This window comes from Vanellus vanellus, assembly GCF_965231255.1.
Source record: "Vanellus vanellus genome assembly, chromosome: 21".
Taxonomy (NCBI): domain Eukaryota; kingdom Metazoa; phylum Chordata; class Aves; order Charadriiformes; family Charadriidae; genus Vanellus; species Vanellus vanellus.
In genome coordinates, this window is record NC_138926.1 from 4,285,412 (window position 1) to 4,304,238 (window position 18,827).

The window sequence follows — 18,827 nt, forward strand, 5'->3', positions numbered from 1 at the left end:
TAAGTGGGCAGGCCATGATGCTTTTACAAGAGAATTTGCATTTTGGGATTTGAATAGATCACTAAGCTTAAGATCAGAAAAAGCCTCTCCCTATTAGCAGAGATACTGAAGAGGGAATGAGAAAGTCCCCTGCCGTACCTTAGTATGTGAGGAGGACAGCAGAAGGAGCACCTGGCCAGTATGACCGGAGTCTCCCTCTCCTTACCAGCTGGAAGGAGATGCTACCTAGACCAAATGCTAGAAGTTACACAGATCAGGTTTACCTTTTACCCGCACATTGCAGCTGGGGGCAGCAGGAACAGAGATGCCTGGCAAGCCACTAAATCCTTCATACATCCAGAACCGTTCTGTTGCAGGGTGACTTCAGACACAAGTCTTCATTTGTCATATAAGACACCAAAAGGATATTGCAAACCAGCAAAAGCAGGTGTGAAAATACCTCCTCCAGGAACTCAAAGCAAGAGCAAAAGATGAATTAAGTGCGCTTGGAAGAGTTTGGAACACACAAGAACTTGATAGCTAGCTATCTGTATATCTTTTTTTTCTTTGCCAAAGTTTCAAGTAACTCCTCACTGCCCAACTCGCATCTCTCCTGCCTCCGGAGATACCAACAGGATCACCTAAACCTGTCCTTGGACTAAGGAAGCGTTTTAATACTTCCCAAGAGACTGGGCTGTGGAAGTTTGTGGAATTGCCTTCTATTTGTGCTGCAGGGACACAGCCACAATGTGCAAACCAACCAGGGGAACAGCGTTAGGTAAACGTGTAGTAGATATTACTAGTACAAATGACTAGTAGACAAAAAAAGTGCTGATGCAGCAATAGACGGACTTCAAAGAGTAAGTTTTATCCATGCATGGGGGAGTCTTCCTCTCAGCAGCTTGTTGCCCAGGCCCGGCTGGTGACTTTTACACATTTGTGATTGTCTTGTGCTTTTGACTCTGACTGCTCAGGTGCAGAACGGTGTATCTGAATAGCCTCCAGCGACAGATACTGATACAGTAAATGCAACTAATGTTCTCAGCCCTTTTGTAAACTTACTGAGTTCTTGTTACTCCATTTAACATGAAACATGGGCAGCATCAGGCCAGAAGGATTGCTTCTGTTCACTGCTTCATAGAAAACTCATTGCACGCAGGTAACCCCTCATTCTAATCTGCACAAAGCAGGCTTGCCTCTTGCGTCTTTTGGTATTTTAAAGAGGCTTATAGTGGAGGCAGAGAACCTAGTGCTAAGTCATCCCTTTCAGGAAAATTAAAGCCAAATACTTTCATGGGCTAAGATTGCCATAAAAGGTACTGCGATATCTTCGAGCTTTTTTACCTTCTCCATTTATTTTGTAAAATCCCACATTCTAAATTTTTTGCAAAGATATATTTTGATTACTTCAGAAAAGGTAATATTTCTATTTAAAGTGTAAATACGTGATGCCAGCAGTGTTTAAGTAATGTAGCTATTTTTTTACTTTTTAAGCTACAGAGAGGAGCTCAAATGTTGCTATAGTATGGCACTGTCAGAGCATATCAGTATTATTGCAAAGTGTAATAAAAAACTGCAGGTGGAACAGCATCTCTTTCCTCTTAAGCTAGCTTCAGCATTTTCCTTGTCACAAGAGGTCTTACCAGACACAGAACAGAGTCACTCAGGGATAGTTTTTGTAAATTTATGGCAGGAGCTATCAACTTTTTTATATATATAAAACTGACTTTTCTTGCCAGTGACCAACACTTTGTTTTTGTTGTTGCAAGAAATATCCAGGGATGGCTTTTGGATTCAGTTCCAACAAGGTGACAGAGTGACTTCAATGTTTACTACCCCTCTGCAAGTTCCCTAAAGCACTAACACAGTGTGACAGCTACAGCAACTTTACCGGTTTAAACCGCATAGCCAAGGCAACTGTTTCTGGAGTTGGGAAAGCAAAAGCTCAATACAAAAGCACTTTTGTAGTGTCAGTTGCAACTTTTTCTCTAGATGGTAAAAGAAAAAAGAAAATAAAAGAAAACAAATCTAGTTCTCTTGGCTTTAGAGAGAATAATTGGAAACACGTGTTTCCCAGAAACATACATGTTGATAGTGTTGAACAGCATTGGGTAATTTAAGACTGCAAGATGTGGATGCAACACTAGAACTGTGCTGTGGTTTAATAATTTTTTTTAATGTAGCATAATTTAGTGTTCTTGTACTTCCAATATGAATTGAGTTGTCTTAACTTTTCCTGTATACAGTATTTTGGATACTTGGACTGTCAGTGTTATTTTTTAGTGTTCTGCATTAATCTGCTTTGTTTCTTAGGGGTCTCGCTCGACATGCCATTGCTGCATTTGTTTTGCCTAAACAAAGTGTTACCACTTCTCTTTTCACTAATGAAAGTAAAAATAAGGATGGGGCAGCAATAACCATATGTTCTCTGTGTAACTCAGACATTACCACTGCTATCTTGCAACTACATTACGATTACCTTCTTAAGACACGCTCTTCAACCAAGCCACACAGTACTGTTCGCTGGCTGCACGCTGCCTCTAATCGTTATGACAGTAGTGAGCGTAACATTCCTTTGCACTTTCTGTATATCCACTACTCCTTTCCTATGCTGCTTTTAGGATATCTATAATAAGGGAGAGAAAGAAAAGGTTTGAATCAGGGTAGCTCTGGGCACTATGGGAGCACAATCTACAGTCTCACCAATGCCAAAGGCAGCCTTCACGTGAAGAGCCAGCAAGCTAAGAATCAAGACTTACTTTTCAGTTCTAAAATGTGACAGTGGCATCTCTAACGAGAGAAGGGGAGATGAGTCCCCTGATACAGCTCATGAGATATGATTGATGGAATTCATTGTATCATTGTGAATAATATTCAGGTTTGTACTAATGTATTACATTTAACTTTGCCAAGAATGTTTTACATAAATACCAAGCTATAAAGCATTCTTGTAGGGTTTTTTGTTTGGTTTTGGTTTCAGTTTTGAACAACCATATTATTAGAGGCTTCTGTTTCAGTAATAAGGGAGTCTCTTCTATCAGAGCACTTATTTACTTGTATTGGGCTGAAACTTACAGAAAGTCCAAGGTAAGTTGCTGTTTATCAGTTTATTCTTGGGCATCTGTTTATCCCTGGTTCTTCTCTAGAGAAGACAAAGTAATGCTCACAGGGCTTCTCTCAATACTGCTCAAGAGCAGGACAAAAAGTAGAGAAGCACGAATTAGGAAATAAACTATTCCAATTTACCATTCAAAGTGGTTAAATAATATTTTAAGGCAGGAGAGAAGGTACAAAATAAATGGATGTGGCCATGATTGACCGTCGCTTAAGCCAAAGCCATTTCATACATCCCCTGTTCCCAGGTTTTGACTTTGATTTTGAGAATAAAGCTTAACCTCTCTTGAAGGTTTCTCTGACCCTCAAAACAGAATAGGGAAAGTGAGGCCAAATTACGGGATTCCAGTGCAGGAGGTAAGTGCCTCTGGAAGAGCTGTGGCAAAAGCATGCTCAGCCTCTTTGTTTCCACTTGTGAAGAAAAGCCTACTCCGTTTCTGTTGTTCATGCCTGAGTAAGACAAACCAGCATGAATAAAACAGATTCCATTTTCAACTTTCAATGGTATCTAGGGCAAGAGTTCTGGAATAGAAGTTAACAATGGAAAAACTTCAGTTAGGTTCACATGGCATCAGAGAGACTCAGGAATTCCAGCATTTACACAGCATGTTTATGATAAACAAGTTGTCCGCGCAGAGCACAAAGCTATGTATATGATTTACCAACCTTGATTTTAGTGAATTACTCATATCCTGCTTGTAGTCAAATAAGAGCCTATATTTAAAAGCTGCTGGGTCCAACGTTAATTGAACAGAGTGCCTAAGATACCAGCGACGTTGTAGAAGAGACTTTGAGGCTGTAGTAATCTATAGAAAAAGATAATTTCTCTGTCAGATCAAGAAGAGGGGAGAAGCTGTGGGTGGAATTAATTCTGTAACCATTTATTTTCATAAAATGTTAATAGTTGGAAATAACATACTTCAAGAATGGAAATATTCCATATAAAAACATTAAAGCTGTTCATACACACAGGAGATTGCACAACAAGTAAGAGGTGATGTAGCATGCAATTACCAGATTTAGGGGTGTGGCAGTGACAAGCTGGTTTACCTTTGTTCAAATTAAAGCAACTTTAGTATATAACCAAGAGGGACAATGATGGATTGAGTGAATAAGCTGAGCCACTTGCTTCCCTGCAAGCTGTGATAAATGCATTTATTGCTAAGCTTGTGGCAACATTATGCTCTTACTTTTCCAAGTGGACAAATTATACATCCTGTGACTGAAGAGCAAGCCTCCCTTTATACTGCAGCTTTCTAGCACTCTGGCAAGCTTTGTCAACAGCAGCAGCTTATAATACATACATATGTTAATGCAGGCTTTGTATGCCCGTATTCTAGACAGTTTCATGTAAAAACCAAATAAGAATAGATAAGGAAGGAAGGACGTGTGCCTACAATGACTTATAATTACAGAGGAAAAGGACAGATTTCAGGCAACATGATGATTCTGTACAGAAGTTCAATGAAAGGATCAGTTGTCTGGTTTCAGTGGAGTTCTCCGCTGGGATCGTCTCAGAGGGGCACGTTGGCTGCTATTTTTCCTTGCTGGGGATTGTACTTTCCACTCCCGTGGCAGGGACGGGCTAGAAGAAGGAAGCAGAATGACCATTTATTTTAAAACACTTTACCAGTCTTTCTCACTGTGATTGCTGTTTCAAGCCTGGGTTGAACTTACGGTTTCTCTGGTGAGGTCAAACAGATAATATCTCTTTGCTCATCCTCAGCCTCTTTCTTCTCTGCAAATAATGCATATATTTTCATATTTTAAAAACTGCCATAGATTCAATCACTTGGGGTCACCCCCCCCAAGTTAGAATCACAAAGATAACTTGCCTGCAGCTGAACCAGGTGTCTGAGTCAAGCTGATGTAACTGACCCCAGCACCAAAAGTCAGTTCATTAATGGTCTCTGAAAGAAGAAGCACATAGCATTAGCAATCAGCTTGTGATATAGCCAGAGGGCAAGGCATGCTGTAGTAGAACACTTAAGTGTCACAGAGTAAGCATATCCAGTTAATTGCAAGCACATATACATCTCTCTTTTCCAGCCCAGCAGATCTCAGTGTCTCCCGTCCAGCCTCAAAACTATGTGCTGAACCTGACGGGCCATCTGTGCACATCAGCTTCATCCTCCAGACTTACAGCTGTCCTTGTAGATGAAGGAAATTAATTTAAGTATGGGACCTCAGTCACGTGCCACCTTGTCCTACCTAGGTGGGAGAGACACACCTTCCACTGAAGCTTTGCCATCCTTCACAACAAGTTAGATTCAGACCAGTTGCTTTGCCTAGTCAAGGCAGAATACGGGGCCCCTGAAGACTGACAAAGGACCTGAACAGCCCTTCCGTAAGGAACTGCCTGCAGCCAGAAAAGAGGAGTCATTTGACAAGGAAGCTAGGTAGAATTTAGCTTGTCTGAATAAGCCATAGTTGTCAGCTGTCTCTTTCCTGTCATTTACCTCAGGAGAGATGTCACAATATTCAGATTTTACTTTACTCAACACTCTGTTTTATGCTCATGTTCCCCAGAACTTTTCACAAGGAATTAAGGTAGAAAGTGCTTTATAGGGCAGGAGTTGGAAACTCTGCTAAAAGGACTTCTCTCTACAGACTAACTGGGTTTGCTCTTTAGCTACTCTCCCATCCTGGAAGGGAATCACTGAAGCTTGTAGTGGAAATCCAGCTAAATCTATCTGCCGTAGTTGACCTCTGCATCTCTCAAGACTGACCTACAAGTGTCCTGACTTTGTGCAGTGTGTGCTTTAACAAGTTACCTTGATTAATGAGTTTATGTGAAAGGAAGGAAATGGTAAAGAACTGTCATCAAGTAGGGCTTCCCATGCGATCAAAGGTGGTACCTTCACAACAGTGAAGCAATCCACACTTGACCAGACCCACTCAGCCATTCTCAAAGTAACCAGCAGGAGCCAAGAAGGAAACCCAAAGACAGCAGGGGAGAGAGTGTGACAGCCAGAACAGTCATATAAGGTAAAAAGAGACAGCTGTTCTTAACTTCTCAAGTACAAAATGCTTTGCGAAGAACTGCAGCTCCTGTAGTTTTAGAATGATATACCGGAGAAATAAAGATGTTTTATTTTGATTGTCTATCAGCCTGCAAGACCCAGTGCCACCATACAGATGGCTCAATACACGCTAACTGAAGTGATGATACTGCTCTGTACAGTTTGTCTCCCTGCTGAAGGACACATGCTGCCTTGAAGCAAAGCAGGAATTCAGCCCTAGTACCGCTGCAGATTAACGTTCTTCCTCGTTTTTCACCATATGGTGCTTAAGAGAAACAGCCGTGCAAGCTTCCAGACAGAGGTATGGCGCCTAAAGATTTCTGCTTTCTAAAAACATGCCCCCGTTTTTTTTTTTTGCACAAAGATCACGGCTTGTTGCTCAGGCAGCAAAGAGAAACATTGAGGCAGACAAATCTAGCCAAACAGCAGAGCACACAGGGAAGAGACGGGTCAGATTTTCCAGTGGATGCACATCACTGCCGTTGGTTTGCTCCTGCCTGCTCGCGGATGTCAGGTATTTGCAGACTGCTGCATAGCTGACTGCCTTATTGGCTACATGTCGTTTGCTCTCCTGTGTGCGTGCAGGTCAGGTGTTCGCACAGATACAGGCAAAGAGTGCAGCCATACCCATGCTTCTGGAAGATCGACCTCTCCCCACAACAATTCATAACTAATGAGAGATGACCTGTCGGACACTCACCTATACTCCCAGCTTAACTGCAGCTCTCTCCACAGTGCGTGAGGGTGTTCATCACACTCACAATTTGCACTACAACGGAGATGCCCTAAAGGATTTCAGCAGACAGAATTGACATAAAGGAAGGGAATCTGCTGCTGGAACTCAGCTCCATTTGTCTTGTACTGTAACTGCCTCTTGCGCTTGCAGAAAACTTGCAGAAATGCTGCGGGGCTGTCAGAAAGCATTCCAATAACACCTAACTTTTGAAGGTCAGGTTTTGTGAGATGGCAATTCAGCTGCAATGGACATAAGCATAGCAGACTCTCATAATTTGTGTATTAGAGATTCCTCTCTCTGTATTTCCACAGCAGAATAAAAAACCCAAACAAATCCTTCTCCCATGCTCAGTTCAATTCTTTTTTAGGGTAGACACACTCAGAAATGACTGTGCAGGTTATTAATCCCGAGACCTCTCTGTTCTCTCACAATTGTCACAGCTCACTGCCTGCTCTAGAAGCAGGTTGTAGCTCACCTGAGATCCTTTGTTTGGACAACAGAAACCCCTATCTGAGAGCTGAAAAGGACCAGACCTTAAGTATTTCCCTCCACAGCAGGGTTTTGTAATTCAGTCTAAAAATGCTAAGCTATGCTTCCAGAGTTAAGGAGAGCAAGTGTCTCAATGCAACAGAATTGTTGCACACTTCAGGCAATGCACACTACTAAGGAACCACAACAACATGTCTCCTTGGCACCCCAGAGTTGATGAAGGAAGAAAGGGCTGTAGCTCTGTTACGTCAGGAGCCCAAAATAAACGCTCTCCTGCACTGACTCAATACTATAATACCCTGTGATGTGTAAATGGAGACCATATTGGACTGCACTTTCCTGTGTACATGGTTCATCTCAGACCTTCAATTTCAGAATGGTTCTTATTTACTACAACCATTTAGATAAATAAATAATCTATAGCTATCAATGACTGTTTTTCTCTGCTCTTTGGGGGAGGCATGCAGTGCTACCTCTCTCAGAGAATAAGTGCTCAGCCCGATTTGGAAAGGGTTCCTTTGGGTTATACTTACGTTCTGGTGTGCTGATTGCACGGCCCAACACAGAAACATTCTCTCCAGTAGACTGTTGATTCAGGCTTTGAAAGGATACTAGAAATAACAAGGAAGTAATTAAGAATAGAAAAGTATTCACTCACCCGTCAAGGGTCTGACAATCAGGCTGTGTCAACTAGATCTAGTCCAATGCCAGATCAGTTTGCAGCAAGCTTCCTACCTTGCTTGCTGCCAGCTGTGTTTGATGAAAGCGATAGAGCCGACAAACTTCCTCCAACACTCTTGCTACGTTGCTTGCTTCTGGCTTCCATTGCTTTCCTGGCAGAGTTCAGGATGGCAAGTGTGCTCAAGGATGCTGGCCTACAGAGCAAAAAACATGACAGACACAGTGAAATGATTTCCTTCTGCAAGCCTGGATGAGATGCATGTAATGAGGAGAGAGACCCGTCTCCTCCCAATCCCTTATGATCTTAAACACCAACTGTAATGAAGAAGATTATGCTGCAACACTGGTGACTTTCATACCACTAAGTAAGGAGTGGATAAGCAAAGTAATAGCACTGCAGAATATCATAACTGGTAATATAAACAGAAATCCGTACCTGCGATTGAATAACAGCGGTCTCTGAACATCAGCACTAGGCGTAGTAAACTCAGAAGGCACAGAGGAAGGATTTGATCCAGATGGCGAGGACTGTCTCCCACTTACAGGACACTGAGGATTATTATTCCAACCACCAGAAGGTACAGCTTTCTCTGAAGATGGAGGTGGCTACAGAAAACGGGAGAAAAGATCACACACCTAACAATGAATGCAAGTGTAGAAAATGCTAGATAGAAGATGCTTAAACCTACATGCTGTGTGATTAAGAACTGCCCTTTGCGTGATGGATGTAAAGGGGTGCTAGGGAGAACGAATTTATTGGCCAAAATTTTAACAAGAAGTGAACACAAAGTTTGATGGGATACGTATGTCCTAGTTTAGAGGTCTATATATAGGTGCTCTTTTAAAGTCAGCAGAGAAAGGTACTTCCAGGGTAGAAGTCAACTCATCTTAAGGCAGGTATCTAAAATAGTTCAGGACAGTTGACCCAAGCATATACTTATTTCTTTAAACTGACTTTAAAGAGGATCTGCATGACTAGAACAGATGTTTCCACTCTGTATACACCTAAAGTCAGACAAAATGAACCCTTTTCTTTTGACCTGTTCATCATCTTTATCACTCCGAGAGTCACTCACAGAGAGCAATACAACATGTAAGCACAGCCAGTAGCAAATTAGACTTGGTTTTCCCTTTAAATTGAATTCTTTTTATGTTAATTGTTCGCTGCTCCTCTTTGGCTAATGTGTGTTGTTTGTTGTCATTCTAAGCATATTAAATGACTCTGAAACCAAACACGAAGAGGTATGAGAACATCCCATAACCATTCTGTTAAAAGTGCTGTAACAAGGTCCACAGACATACACAGCCTGGGTCTTATGCGTACACAAACTTTAGCAGAGGAGACAGTACATGTACAGAGTTAACAGTACCACCAACCTCTGCCTGCGCTGCCGAGACCTGCTCTTGGTCTGACTCCTTCTCCCTCACCAGCTGCTCTTCATATTTCTTCATATCATACTCCAGCTCGGCTGCCAGCTGCTTGTCCACAGCAAAGAAGTCTTTGATTTCATTTCGGTAATCTTGCATCATTTCCTGGAGCAATAAGGAATGTTTAAACTCTTTCAGAAATCTCTCTTGACTACTGATTCATGTCTCCATTCAGATCACAGCTGCTTAAGTGCAAAAGGAAATACCAGTTGGTAGAGCAGAGGTGTTTTTAACAGACTAAGAGTTTTGATTCCAATTTGTACTTCAGAACATGGAAAAGCTTTCCAGCATTCAAGCTTTCTGCCCACGTTCCACTGAGGAGCCTCACACGTAACACACCGAGATCCTTATCTAAAATCCCTCCACCTCCCACATTATTTAACACAGTGGCAGTGTCACAACATCATATGCCTTCTAAATTTCCTTCTAAGAAGGCTGTTTGTTCCATTACTGGTTGCACATCTAATACATTAACTCAGGAGAGGAAAGAACCAAGAAAACACTTCCCCTTACCCGTAGGTAGTTCATAAGGTCCCTAAGAGCTGGGATCCTCTTCTGCTCCATCAAATACTTCAGTGACGTGATTACTGGGATGATATTTTCCACAAAGTTCTTCTTTTGAACCTTTGTTTGAACAAGGCATGAACAGTTACACAATGCAATAAAGGAGAAGCCACTCTGTGGTTAGATGAATGGCCTAAGTGAGAGGAGTTATAACTCCATAGCAAGGGAATTACTGCAATTAAGCCTGCTCTTATGCCGCATGCATGTACATAGGCTTTTAACCTAAGTAGAGCCTTTTAGGATACATCACTAATTCAGCCAGTTCTTACATTGAAGGCAAATTGCTAAAAGGTGCACAAAAAACATCTTTACACTCAAATATTTTACCAATAAGAGATCTGTGGAACAAATTGAGCTTAGCATAGCTTTCACTGACTTCAAAAGATGTGCATTTCTGATCACTCCAACTGACCCCTCAAGTACAAGCATCCTTCACAAATTCAGCCCTCTTCCTACACCAGACCAAGTGCCATTCACCTGCGAGATGAGCTTTTTTTGTGCCACCTGCATGACAGCATTGGCCATTGCCATTTCATCTTCATCAGGCTGAATGTCTTCATCGGGTTTTGATCTCATAGTCGATAGCTTGATTTCTTTGCAGCTAAGGACTGCAAACGTATCCGAGAGCAGCTCACTGGCTTCCAGGTCCAATGGAAGGACCTTATCTACAAAGCATGCTGGAATACACAAGGAAGAAATAACTGGTATTTTACTGCAAACAGCAGTGCCACTAAAGACGGGAAGATAACATGGCTGGATCGAGTGCCTAATGGCCTTATACAGACACCCGTTCTTTGTTTGACAAATTTTTACAGACCCTCACCTAGGATGCTGTGGCTGATCTTTGTTGTAATGCTGAACCTCTGCTCATCTGTAAAGTGGTCCAGCAGGAACCTGTAGATACGCATCCTTTTTTCTTTGTTATCTTTTCCCTTCAGAGAGAAGAGATTCTTCGCCCTGTAGTACAGCAAGACTTTTTACAAGGGCCAAGTCCCATTATGTGAACTCACAGAAATAATAAGACTTTAAATCAGCAAGGAATATTTGAATGTCACTTTCAAGACCCATAAACCTGTTAGGATACACACACTCCCACAAATTACATGCAGAAGTCCTCCCAGAAGTGTCACGGGGAAGGCAGGACACTTAATTTAACACTGTTTCCCCTAGCTGTTTCCCCCCTACTGCATACATAATTACAAAACGCCATGAGCACTTTGCTGCAACCAAAAGCTGCGTGGCCAGACAGCCCGTCATTTAGCAATAAGGAGATAAAATGTGTTCAACTGACCGCACACTCTGGGGGAACCTGTTGTACTTCTCGTGTTTCTCATAGCTATTGAAATGGAAGATGCACTCAATGAAGTGTTGGGAGAACATTCCTGGATTCCTCTTCAGCAAGAGATGCACCAGGCAGAACTCTGCAAACCTGGAAAGGAGGAAAAGAAAGAACTTATCATCAGGTAGATTCTAAAAGCCACCCCTGAAACACAGTGTAGGGTTCACAAGCCCTAAAGCAGGAGGATGGTTTTCCCCTGCCAAGTCTCCCTCCATACCACATTTAATTCTTGCCCAGCTCCACCTGGGCTTGAACAAGGATATCAGCTTTTGACTTCAAGCCATTTTTCATCCAGAAAGAGAGAGACAGATGTTTTCAGCATCCACAATACTACTTCATGGTTTTGCCATTAAAGTAAACAGAGGTAGAAATAAATTTGAACTTGAATCCAGGCACAATGCTTTCATTATTTAAATAACTTAGGTTCCACTATGGCTGAGACACCTACCGTACTTTGCAAAAAGTTAATCATCAAAAGTCCTACCAGAGCTGCAAGTCAATCCCAGACTTGAAGAACGTGGTTTTGTCTGGATGCAGTCACTGACTGCAGATGCAAAGAAAAAGGCTCCCAAAGAGCCTTTAGCTACAGCTCTAGAAACATGATGTTGCAATGTCACCATCTACTGGAAAGATATTTTTACATATTAAAAACTCACTGAAGAGAAAAGAAAGTGTGAATATGCGCTAGTAAGCAATGATAGGTTGATGGCCCTGGAAAGGCCAATCTTCAGATGGACCGTTTCAGATAGAAGCAAGCAGCAAGGCATCCAAGTCTCCTCTGCATCCAGCATCCCTGCACAATCTACCATCCTCAGAGAAACCCGCCCCACTCTCATTTCTCACGTAACAGAGCAGCTCGAGACTTTGAAACTTACAAAAACTTCATAAACATGCACTTAAAATCAGTGTGCATAATTCTATTTACATGTCAAAGTATTAAAAAATGTGGTAGAAGGTATAAAAAGACAAGGAATGCCATGTAAGAAAAAAAAAAAAAAAAGAGAATAATTAATCCTATTCCTAAAACAAAACCAGCTCTCAAGACAGAGCCTGTTAGAAAACCATAAGGAATATTTCATAAAGGGTTGTTTCAAAAATTCTTTTCTTCTGTGTAACCGAGAGTCAAAAATAGAGCAGAGCTGCATGTTTTGAAGACAGCCAAGAACACATAGCTTCCTACTTTGGGACCTTCAAATGACTTGGAAAGAGGTTCTGCACTCCTTTGCTACCATTGCAGACCCTTAAGTATGAACAACTGTATGAGTGAAGAGGTTAATGGGATAATCAGCTGCTCTCTCACTGAAATTTTTCTCTGCACGCCGAAGGTGCAAGACTGAGACTGGTTTTGAATACATCTCTGATCTTCAACTCCTTTATTATTTTACAGATGAGTATTTTACCTGGCAATGTCTGGATTTGGATCCACCAAGACACTGACGAAACGGAAGAAGAGACAGTCTTTCCATTTCACAAACTCCTCCTGTAAGAAATCAGCAGACAATACATTATCAACCTGAATCAGGAAAAAAAATCTAGTGTGAACCTACAGACTGCAGTCAGGGCAGCCTAGCATCTGATGCAGCCTAGCAGAATGTACAGCAGGCAAATGAGCAAGCTGTACAACTTCGGCTGGGGGTACACAAAATAAAGCCCAAGACGACAGTGTTTCGGAGGATGCTTTCAACAGCAGACATGCCCCAGCAGCAAGCACCTAGGTTTACCACAGATATCAATAAAAAAGTAGAGTCTGGTCTCCCATGCCAAGGCACACATGCTCTTCAACACTGTTCTCAGAGCCAAATGCACTCCAAATCTGCCTTGGTTGGCTTCATAGGAACATTGGGAGGGTGTCCTGGTTTGAGGACCTCTTCAGCCTCTCAACATTTACGTCTTTAGAACAAGAAGAAGAGACAGTAGGAGAAAAAAGTGCTGTGATGCTTGTTACATTCTTTCACATAGGAGTGAAATTGAAGGGAATTCAAAGAAACAGAGAAGACAAGAAAAGAGGTACCCATTGACTAAAAATAATCTCATTATCCAACTGTTAAGTGTCCTCAACATGATTTCTGCCTAGCTAGCAAAAAAAAAAAAAAGCGGTAACAAAATACGTAGTTTAAAGTCTTCCGGATTAAGTGTAGATTAACCAAGGTACAAGTAATACACCCACCGGTGTGTTACACACCAGTGGTATACAGCTCAACAGGGGTACTTAAAACAGGTTGTCAAATACACGTGTAGGACCTCTATTTACCTGCAGAAGGTTGGTAAGCAGGATCAGCGTCTGCTTACGGATGAAGGGATTTGGGTCCTTCAGACACAACGAGATGTTGGGAATGTATCTGTCCACCATGGATGTGTAGCGGATACATAGATCACACATAACAATGACAACATTATTGCAAACAGCCACATCACGCGACACCTCCAGTTCTCGAGCTAGAGCTGCAATGCATTTCTTTGCCAGATCCTCATGCTGTAAACACAATTTACCTGTGAAACAGGGACCAGACTGTCAGTACTGCAAATATATTCTTCTTCCTAACCACCACAGCCCAGCTTACTGCCTCCTTTGAGCCCAATATGAGCCAAGAAAGGAATCAGGAAGTAAACAGGGGAATAAACAAGAAACACATGCTGAAACTTGATGAGCAATCTGCACGATCTCTCAAAGAAATGATACTTCAAGGAGTTCTTCCAAACTCCACTTAGACCTATACTGTGGGTCTCCATGCCAAATTCCCTCCTTCAGAGAACTATTTCTGTGTACAGGGTATTATTCAAAGCAGCTAAAAAGAACAGCCCCAGCTGTCATAGGGAGACACCCACCTCTAAAAGTATCACTAAACCAACTTAATATAAAATAGCCTGCATTCTAACATTACTTCTCTCTAACTGTTTCTAAGCTCTGTACAAAAGTACTAAGCTTCCCAAAGCAGTTAAGGAAAGAATAATACTATCTATCTGCAAGAGAATCGTTCATAACCACAGAGGTACTACAAAGTCAGAACTTTCACTTAGTACTCTCCACAACACTAGAGATGCAGATTCACCAGGCTTCTCTCAAAGCTCCTCTTTGTAACTACGTACAGTCACTCTGCTCTAAACTGCACCAAAAGCACTAAGTTTTCTTCATCCTCTGTTGAGCACCTTACTACGTGTAAGATGATCCTCCAGCCAGACAGCAACCAATTTCGAGTACAGGCACAGTACAATTCTCAAGGACATTGCTAATTATCGATGGCTACTAATGCATTAACCACCTCGAGAAGCAGTCACATAGATGACAGTATTTTTATGGTTTGTGCAACTTGTTACCATGGATATTTGCATTGCTAAAAGCTATGGGCTGAGGCAATGCAAACATGGAGCACTGTGGCTATCCGTTACAACTGACACAGCTTTTGAGCAGAACGTTAACCAGAAAGGGTGGGAATTGGATACACGAGGGCATGCTTCTACTGCAGGATGGCACTTACCTAGAGTAACAAACGCATGAGCTCTGACCACTGGAGGCATGGCTGATCCCCTGAACTGGGACAGTGGCTGAGAGGCTGGCATTTCCTCACCATCTGGAGCACTAGACACTAGGAAAGAACAGGTCGGGAATGAAAACATGCTTTTCCGGTAAACAGCGTTGTCTGTAAATTCAAAACTAAAGGAAGTAAGGAGAGAGACTCACATTGGTCCTCGTTGACAGAAGCCAGAATGGACTGAATCAAAAGAAAGATGCGTTTGTCTACTTTGGCTGGACACAGCTGTGCAGCCTCACCCAAGATGAAGAGGTGTCTCACCTACAGAGAAAAAGCAACACTGCAGTCAAAAGGCAATGGCTGAGCTGCAAATTAAGTCAGCAGGAGTTGGTATGGAACTTCTCCAGAAACAACTTAAAATTCCCTCAGTCCTTTCAAGAAGACAGTGGCTAGAAAACAGGAGGTGAAGCTTTGAAACAGAAATGGAGGGGGTGTGTCATACACTATAACCCCCACACATCTATTAATAATATTGAAATACTGCTCAAAGCATTCTACACTTTTTACAGACTTATTTCCCAAGCAGCTCATCTAAGAAGTATGATTGGAAAAGCAAAGAAAAAACACATCATTTTATTAAACAATACATGAGGTATCAAATCCTTAAAGCAACTGCTGACGTATAAAACTGTTGTATGCTCCCAGGCCCATAAATACCAGATTTCATTATGAGCTTACACACAAAGCGTGCACATCAGTATTTTCCAGCGTAACACAGTTATTAGCATGAACTTTAAGGAATACCAATTTCCAGTACACCTTCATCCTTTGACCAATCTGTGAAGGGGAACCAAACTTACCAAGACATCTTCTTGTAGTTGCTCTGCTCCGTTCTCTTTGAGGACTATATTTGAAATATAGCTTTCACAGGTGGATACTAAATCTCCACACACCTGGTTGAGCAGCTCCTGTTCCATAATTAAACAAAATTAATTCTGCAATTTATTAATTAAACAAAACATAGCTGTAATATCTGTCCACACATGGATCCCTACTCTGAAAGTCCTTATATGCTTTTAATAATCTAGGTCCTATTGAAATCAATCAGACAGTGCCTTAGAGATTTAAAACTCTCCCTGCACATCAAAGGATGTGTGCAAGTGTCAAAACACCTTGGAGAATCTGGCTTTTAATGATCCACAGGCCTAAGTTTACCTCATTATAGAAATCACACAGATTTAAACAAAAAGGATTTTGGCGACTGTACTGTTCCAGTATATCCAACATATTTGAAGTTGTCTGTATGAATTTTTAAATGCAGTTCCATTCAAATGAAAACACAATGTGAGTTCCAAGGGGTGGAGGAGAAACAAAAAAAGTTAATCGCCTATCAGACTGTGAGGAAAATAAAGCATCATTTCTCTTTTTTCTACCATCTAAAACTACAATTTCACCTATGAAACCAAATAAATACATGTATGGCAGCTAAGCTGTTAGAACTGCTAGTGACCAACGCACAGGAACACCTGCATTTGGTTTTAAGCCAATATACTGTGATGACTATACCTACAAGGGAGAATTTTCTGACTGTCAATTTAAAAAACCAGAAACCATCAATCCACCCTGGATTCTGAAGCTCAGAGTGTGCAGTTTTGCATGCTATTTACTAAACTTAATTGGCATGCCTATTATAAAATAGCTGTTATCAATATTGAAAGAGAAATATAAGATGTACACACAAAAAAAATCATTAGCAAGCGAGACCTGCATCAGTTGTAGCTTCTTTGCAACTATGCTCTGGCTGAGATCCCTATTTTACCAGCAAAAGATAGCCCGCCTTCTCACTACAGAAGTGGAACAAAGCTATGGCATTAAACAAATGGGGGCAGAAAAGAGAAATGTGCAAATAATGCGTTATTAACGCCTTATTTGGTCCCATGAAAGAGGTCTAGAAAATATGTATATCTGCAGCAGCTCCGATATAGAATAATCGGAGCTTATAGTATAAACCTACAGCTTTGAACTGGACCAAGCCTGAAAAATAGCTGATATCATAAAGGCACAGCAATACGTCTCTTTTAGGAATTCTGTAAACTTTGACAGAAGTCAAATGCAAGGCATCTCAGGTGGGAAAAAAAAATATCCTTCTGAAGAAAGAAGATTCTTTACAATCCATCCTTAGCTCCAGGACACTGTCCAGCACAACTGCAGTAAAGCAAGTAAGAGAGCTGAGCAGAACAGACTCAAATTGCTAGTCAGATCCTCTTTTAGTGAGCTAATCAACCAACAGACTGGAGACTGAAGCTGCCTCCAAGACACAGCCCTCCTAAGTGTGAAACAAGCTATTTTAGAAGATGTATTTTAAGTCACACCTGTGCCTCCTCCAGCACATCTGCATATGCACGGCAGAGCTTCTGCAGAGTTTCTACAGCTGGGCTAATCACCTCCAGGGGACACCATGAGCCCCTCAGCCAGCACTTGATATTATCTGAAAAGGAGATCACACACACAAAATGAGCATTTTCTAAGTTTATCAACTGCTCATGGAGAAGAAACAACTGTTAAGATGGGAGGCATGAACCTGCCTCCCCCTCTGCAGTTTCTTAGGGCCACTCACCAATCAGCCTCTCACAGGTGCTTTTAGGGAGGTGCTTTGCAACATGACCGATGACACACAGTATATGCCCTGTAGTATCAACGCTTATGTTCTGCTGCCTGAAAAACAGTAGAGCAGACAAACTAACATTAACCCTAGGGAACAATACCGAATTACAGTAGAAAAGTCCTTTCATCTAGGATATGCATTATTAAGGCAGACCTGTCTAACCAAATGAAAACTCAAAAAGCTTAAGGTAAGAGCTGGTTACTGCACAAATCTGCAGGCCATTACTTGCCTCCTAGCTGCAGAACCAATTGCCTGAATAAAGAACTGTGATCTAAGCAGCTAAACGGTACTCTGCCTGTGGAAGGACAGAAAGTGTCCTTGCTTTGTTCCTCCTGTTCACCCCCATCTCTTTCCTGCAGAATGGAGGATGGTGTTCAAAGCACACAGATACCTTCTGACATTGTCCCAGGCTTCAATGACCTTGGAATAATCCAGCCTGGGTGAAGAGCCTGCCACCTTAGCAAGCAACATCCAAGCTGGTACAGCATGCTCCGTTTCCACATGAGACATGACATTACTGATGAAAGTGGAGGTGAACTTATTCTGTCTGGACCACATATGAAAAGCTTTGTTCAAGTAACGGCTACAAGGAAGAAAGAAGAGTAAGTTAAAGAAGGAGTAAATAAAACACTTGGTCTTAGACACTGGCTGTAAAATCCAACATCCCTGTCCAGGATACACTGGGCAACACAACAAAGCAGCTACCACTTGGCATTCCCACTACTCAGAAGGTCAGGATTATCTGCTATGTATTTTACTATAAATATTTTCAGTCTTTCAGTTCATAATTGTGATACACTACAGACCTGGCATACGAGCAGGGATGTAGTGCTGTGTGTCAGTAAGACAGAAGGTCCAACTGACACAGTGACACATCAAGGAAATATTTCAGCAATCTGTAACAACGACTTTCTAGTAGTTGTTAATGCTCATAATGGGACAGGATACAGTAATGTTAAGGCACCATATTTTGTTCATTTTTCTATTTAGCTCTAGTTACCTACTTCATGTTGAAAGAGTTCTGAGATTTATCACGCTGCAAGGTACCCTAAGGTCATGAAGAAGAGGGTGCCATGAATCTGCAAAATGTGTTCTAAAATAGCCGAAATTAGAACACTGACAGTTTCACAGATTGGCAAGGCAGCACAACCAGTATCTCATTTTCTATTTCTAAGCTATTATGCCCTGTTGACTAATAAACATACAGCTGTCTTTAATCAATGTTGTGTCCTTGTCATACTGTGTGTCATCCCATTTTTTCTGCTTCTTCCCACAGCATTCTGCAAAAGGCAGAATAATTCTATTTGTCATAAGACAAGTAACATATTGTACATCAGAA

At 41.6% G+C, this 18,827-nt stretch overlaps 2 protein-coding genes across 2 annotated transcripts in view; one reads left to right on the forward strand and one right to left on the reverse strand.

Moving 5' to 3' along the window:
• The window catches only part of JAM3 (junctional adhesion molecule 3), a 32,419-nt gene extending 29,504 nt beyond the window's left edge, over positions 1-2,915 (forward strand). Inside the window, exon 9 of the mRNA XM_082493878.1 lies at positions 357-2,915. Within this exon, the coding sequence (XP_082350004.1) occupies positions 357-392 (36 nt within the window). The 3' untranslated portion in view covers positions 393-2,915. The remainder of the gene's footprint in view (positions 1-356) is intronic.
• Positions 2,916-4,002: 1,087 nt separating this feature from the next.
• NCAPD3 (non-SMC condensin II complex subunit D3) overlaps positions 4,003-18,827 on the reverse strand; it is a gene marked incomplete at its 5' end in the record, with an annotated part of 28,555 nt that continues 13,730 nt past the window's right edge. The window contains 19 exons of the mRNA XM_082493947.1: positions 4,003-4,678; positions 4,771-4,831; positions 4,929-5,003; positions 7,875-7,952; positions 8,077-8,216; positions 8,459-8,628; positions 9,400-9,555; positions 9,964-10,074; positions 10,492-10,691; positions 10,838-10,971; positions 11,306-11,443; positions 12,754-12,833; positions 13,605-13,843; positions 14,830-14,937; positions 15,033-15,144; positions 15,684-15,791; positions 17,196-17,311; positions 17,441-17,538; positions 17,880-18,071. Coding sequence (XP_082350073.1) covers positions 4,567-4,678; positions 4,771-4,831; positions 4,929-5,003; positions 7,875-7,952; positions 8,077-8,216; positions 8,459-8,628; positions 9,400-9,555; positions 9,964-10,074; positions 10,492-10,691; positions 10,838-10,971; positions 11,306-11,443; positions 12,754-12,833; positions 13,605-13,843; positions 14,830-14,937; positions 15,033-15,144; positions 15,684-15,791; positions 17,196-17,311; positions 17,441-17,538; positions 17,880-18,071 — 2,428 coding nt within the window. The 3' untranslated portion in view covers positions 4,003-4,566. The remainder of the gene's footprint in view (positions 4,679-4,770; positions 4,832-4,928; positions 5,004-7,874; positions 7,953-8,076; positions 8,217-8,458; positions 8,629-9,399; positions 9,556-9,963; positions 10,075-10,491; positions 10,692-10,837; positions 10,972-11,305; positions 11,444-12,753; positions 12,834-13,604; positions 13,844-14,829; positions 14,938-15,032; positions 15,145-15,683; positions 15,792-17,195; positions 17,312-17,440; positions 17,539-17,879; positions 18,072-18,827) is intronic.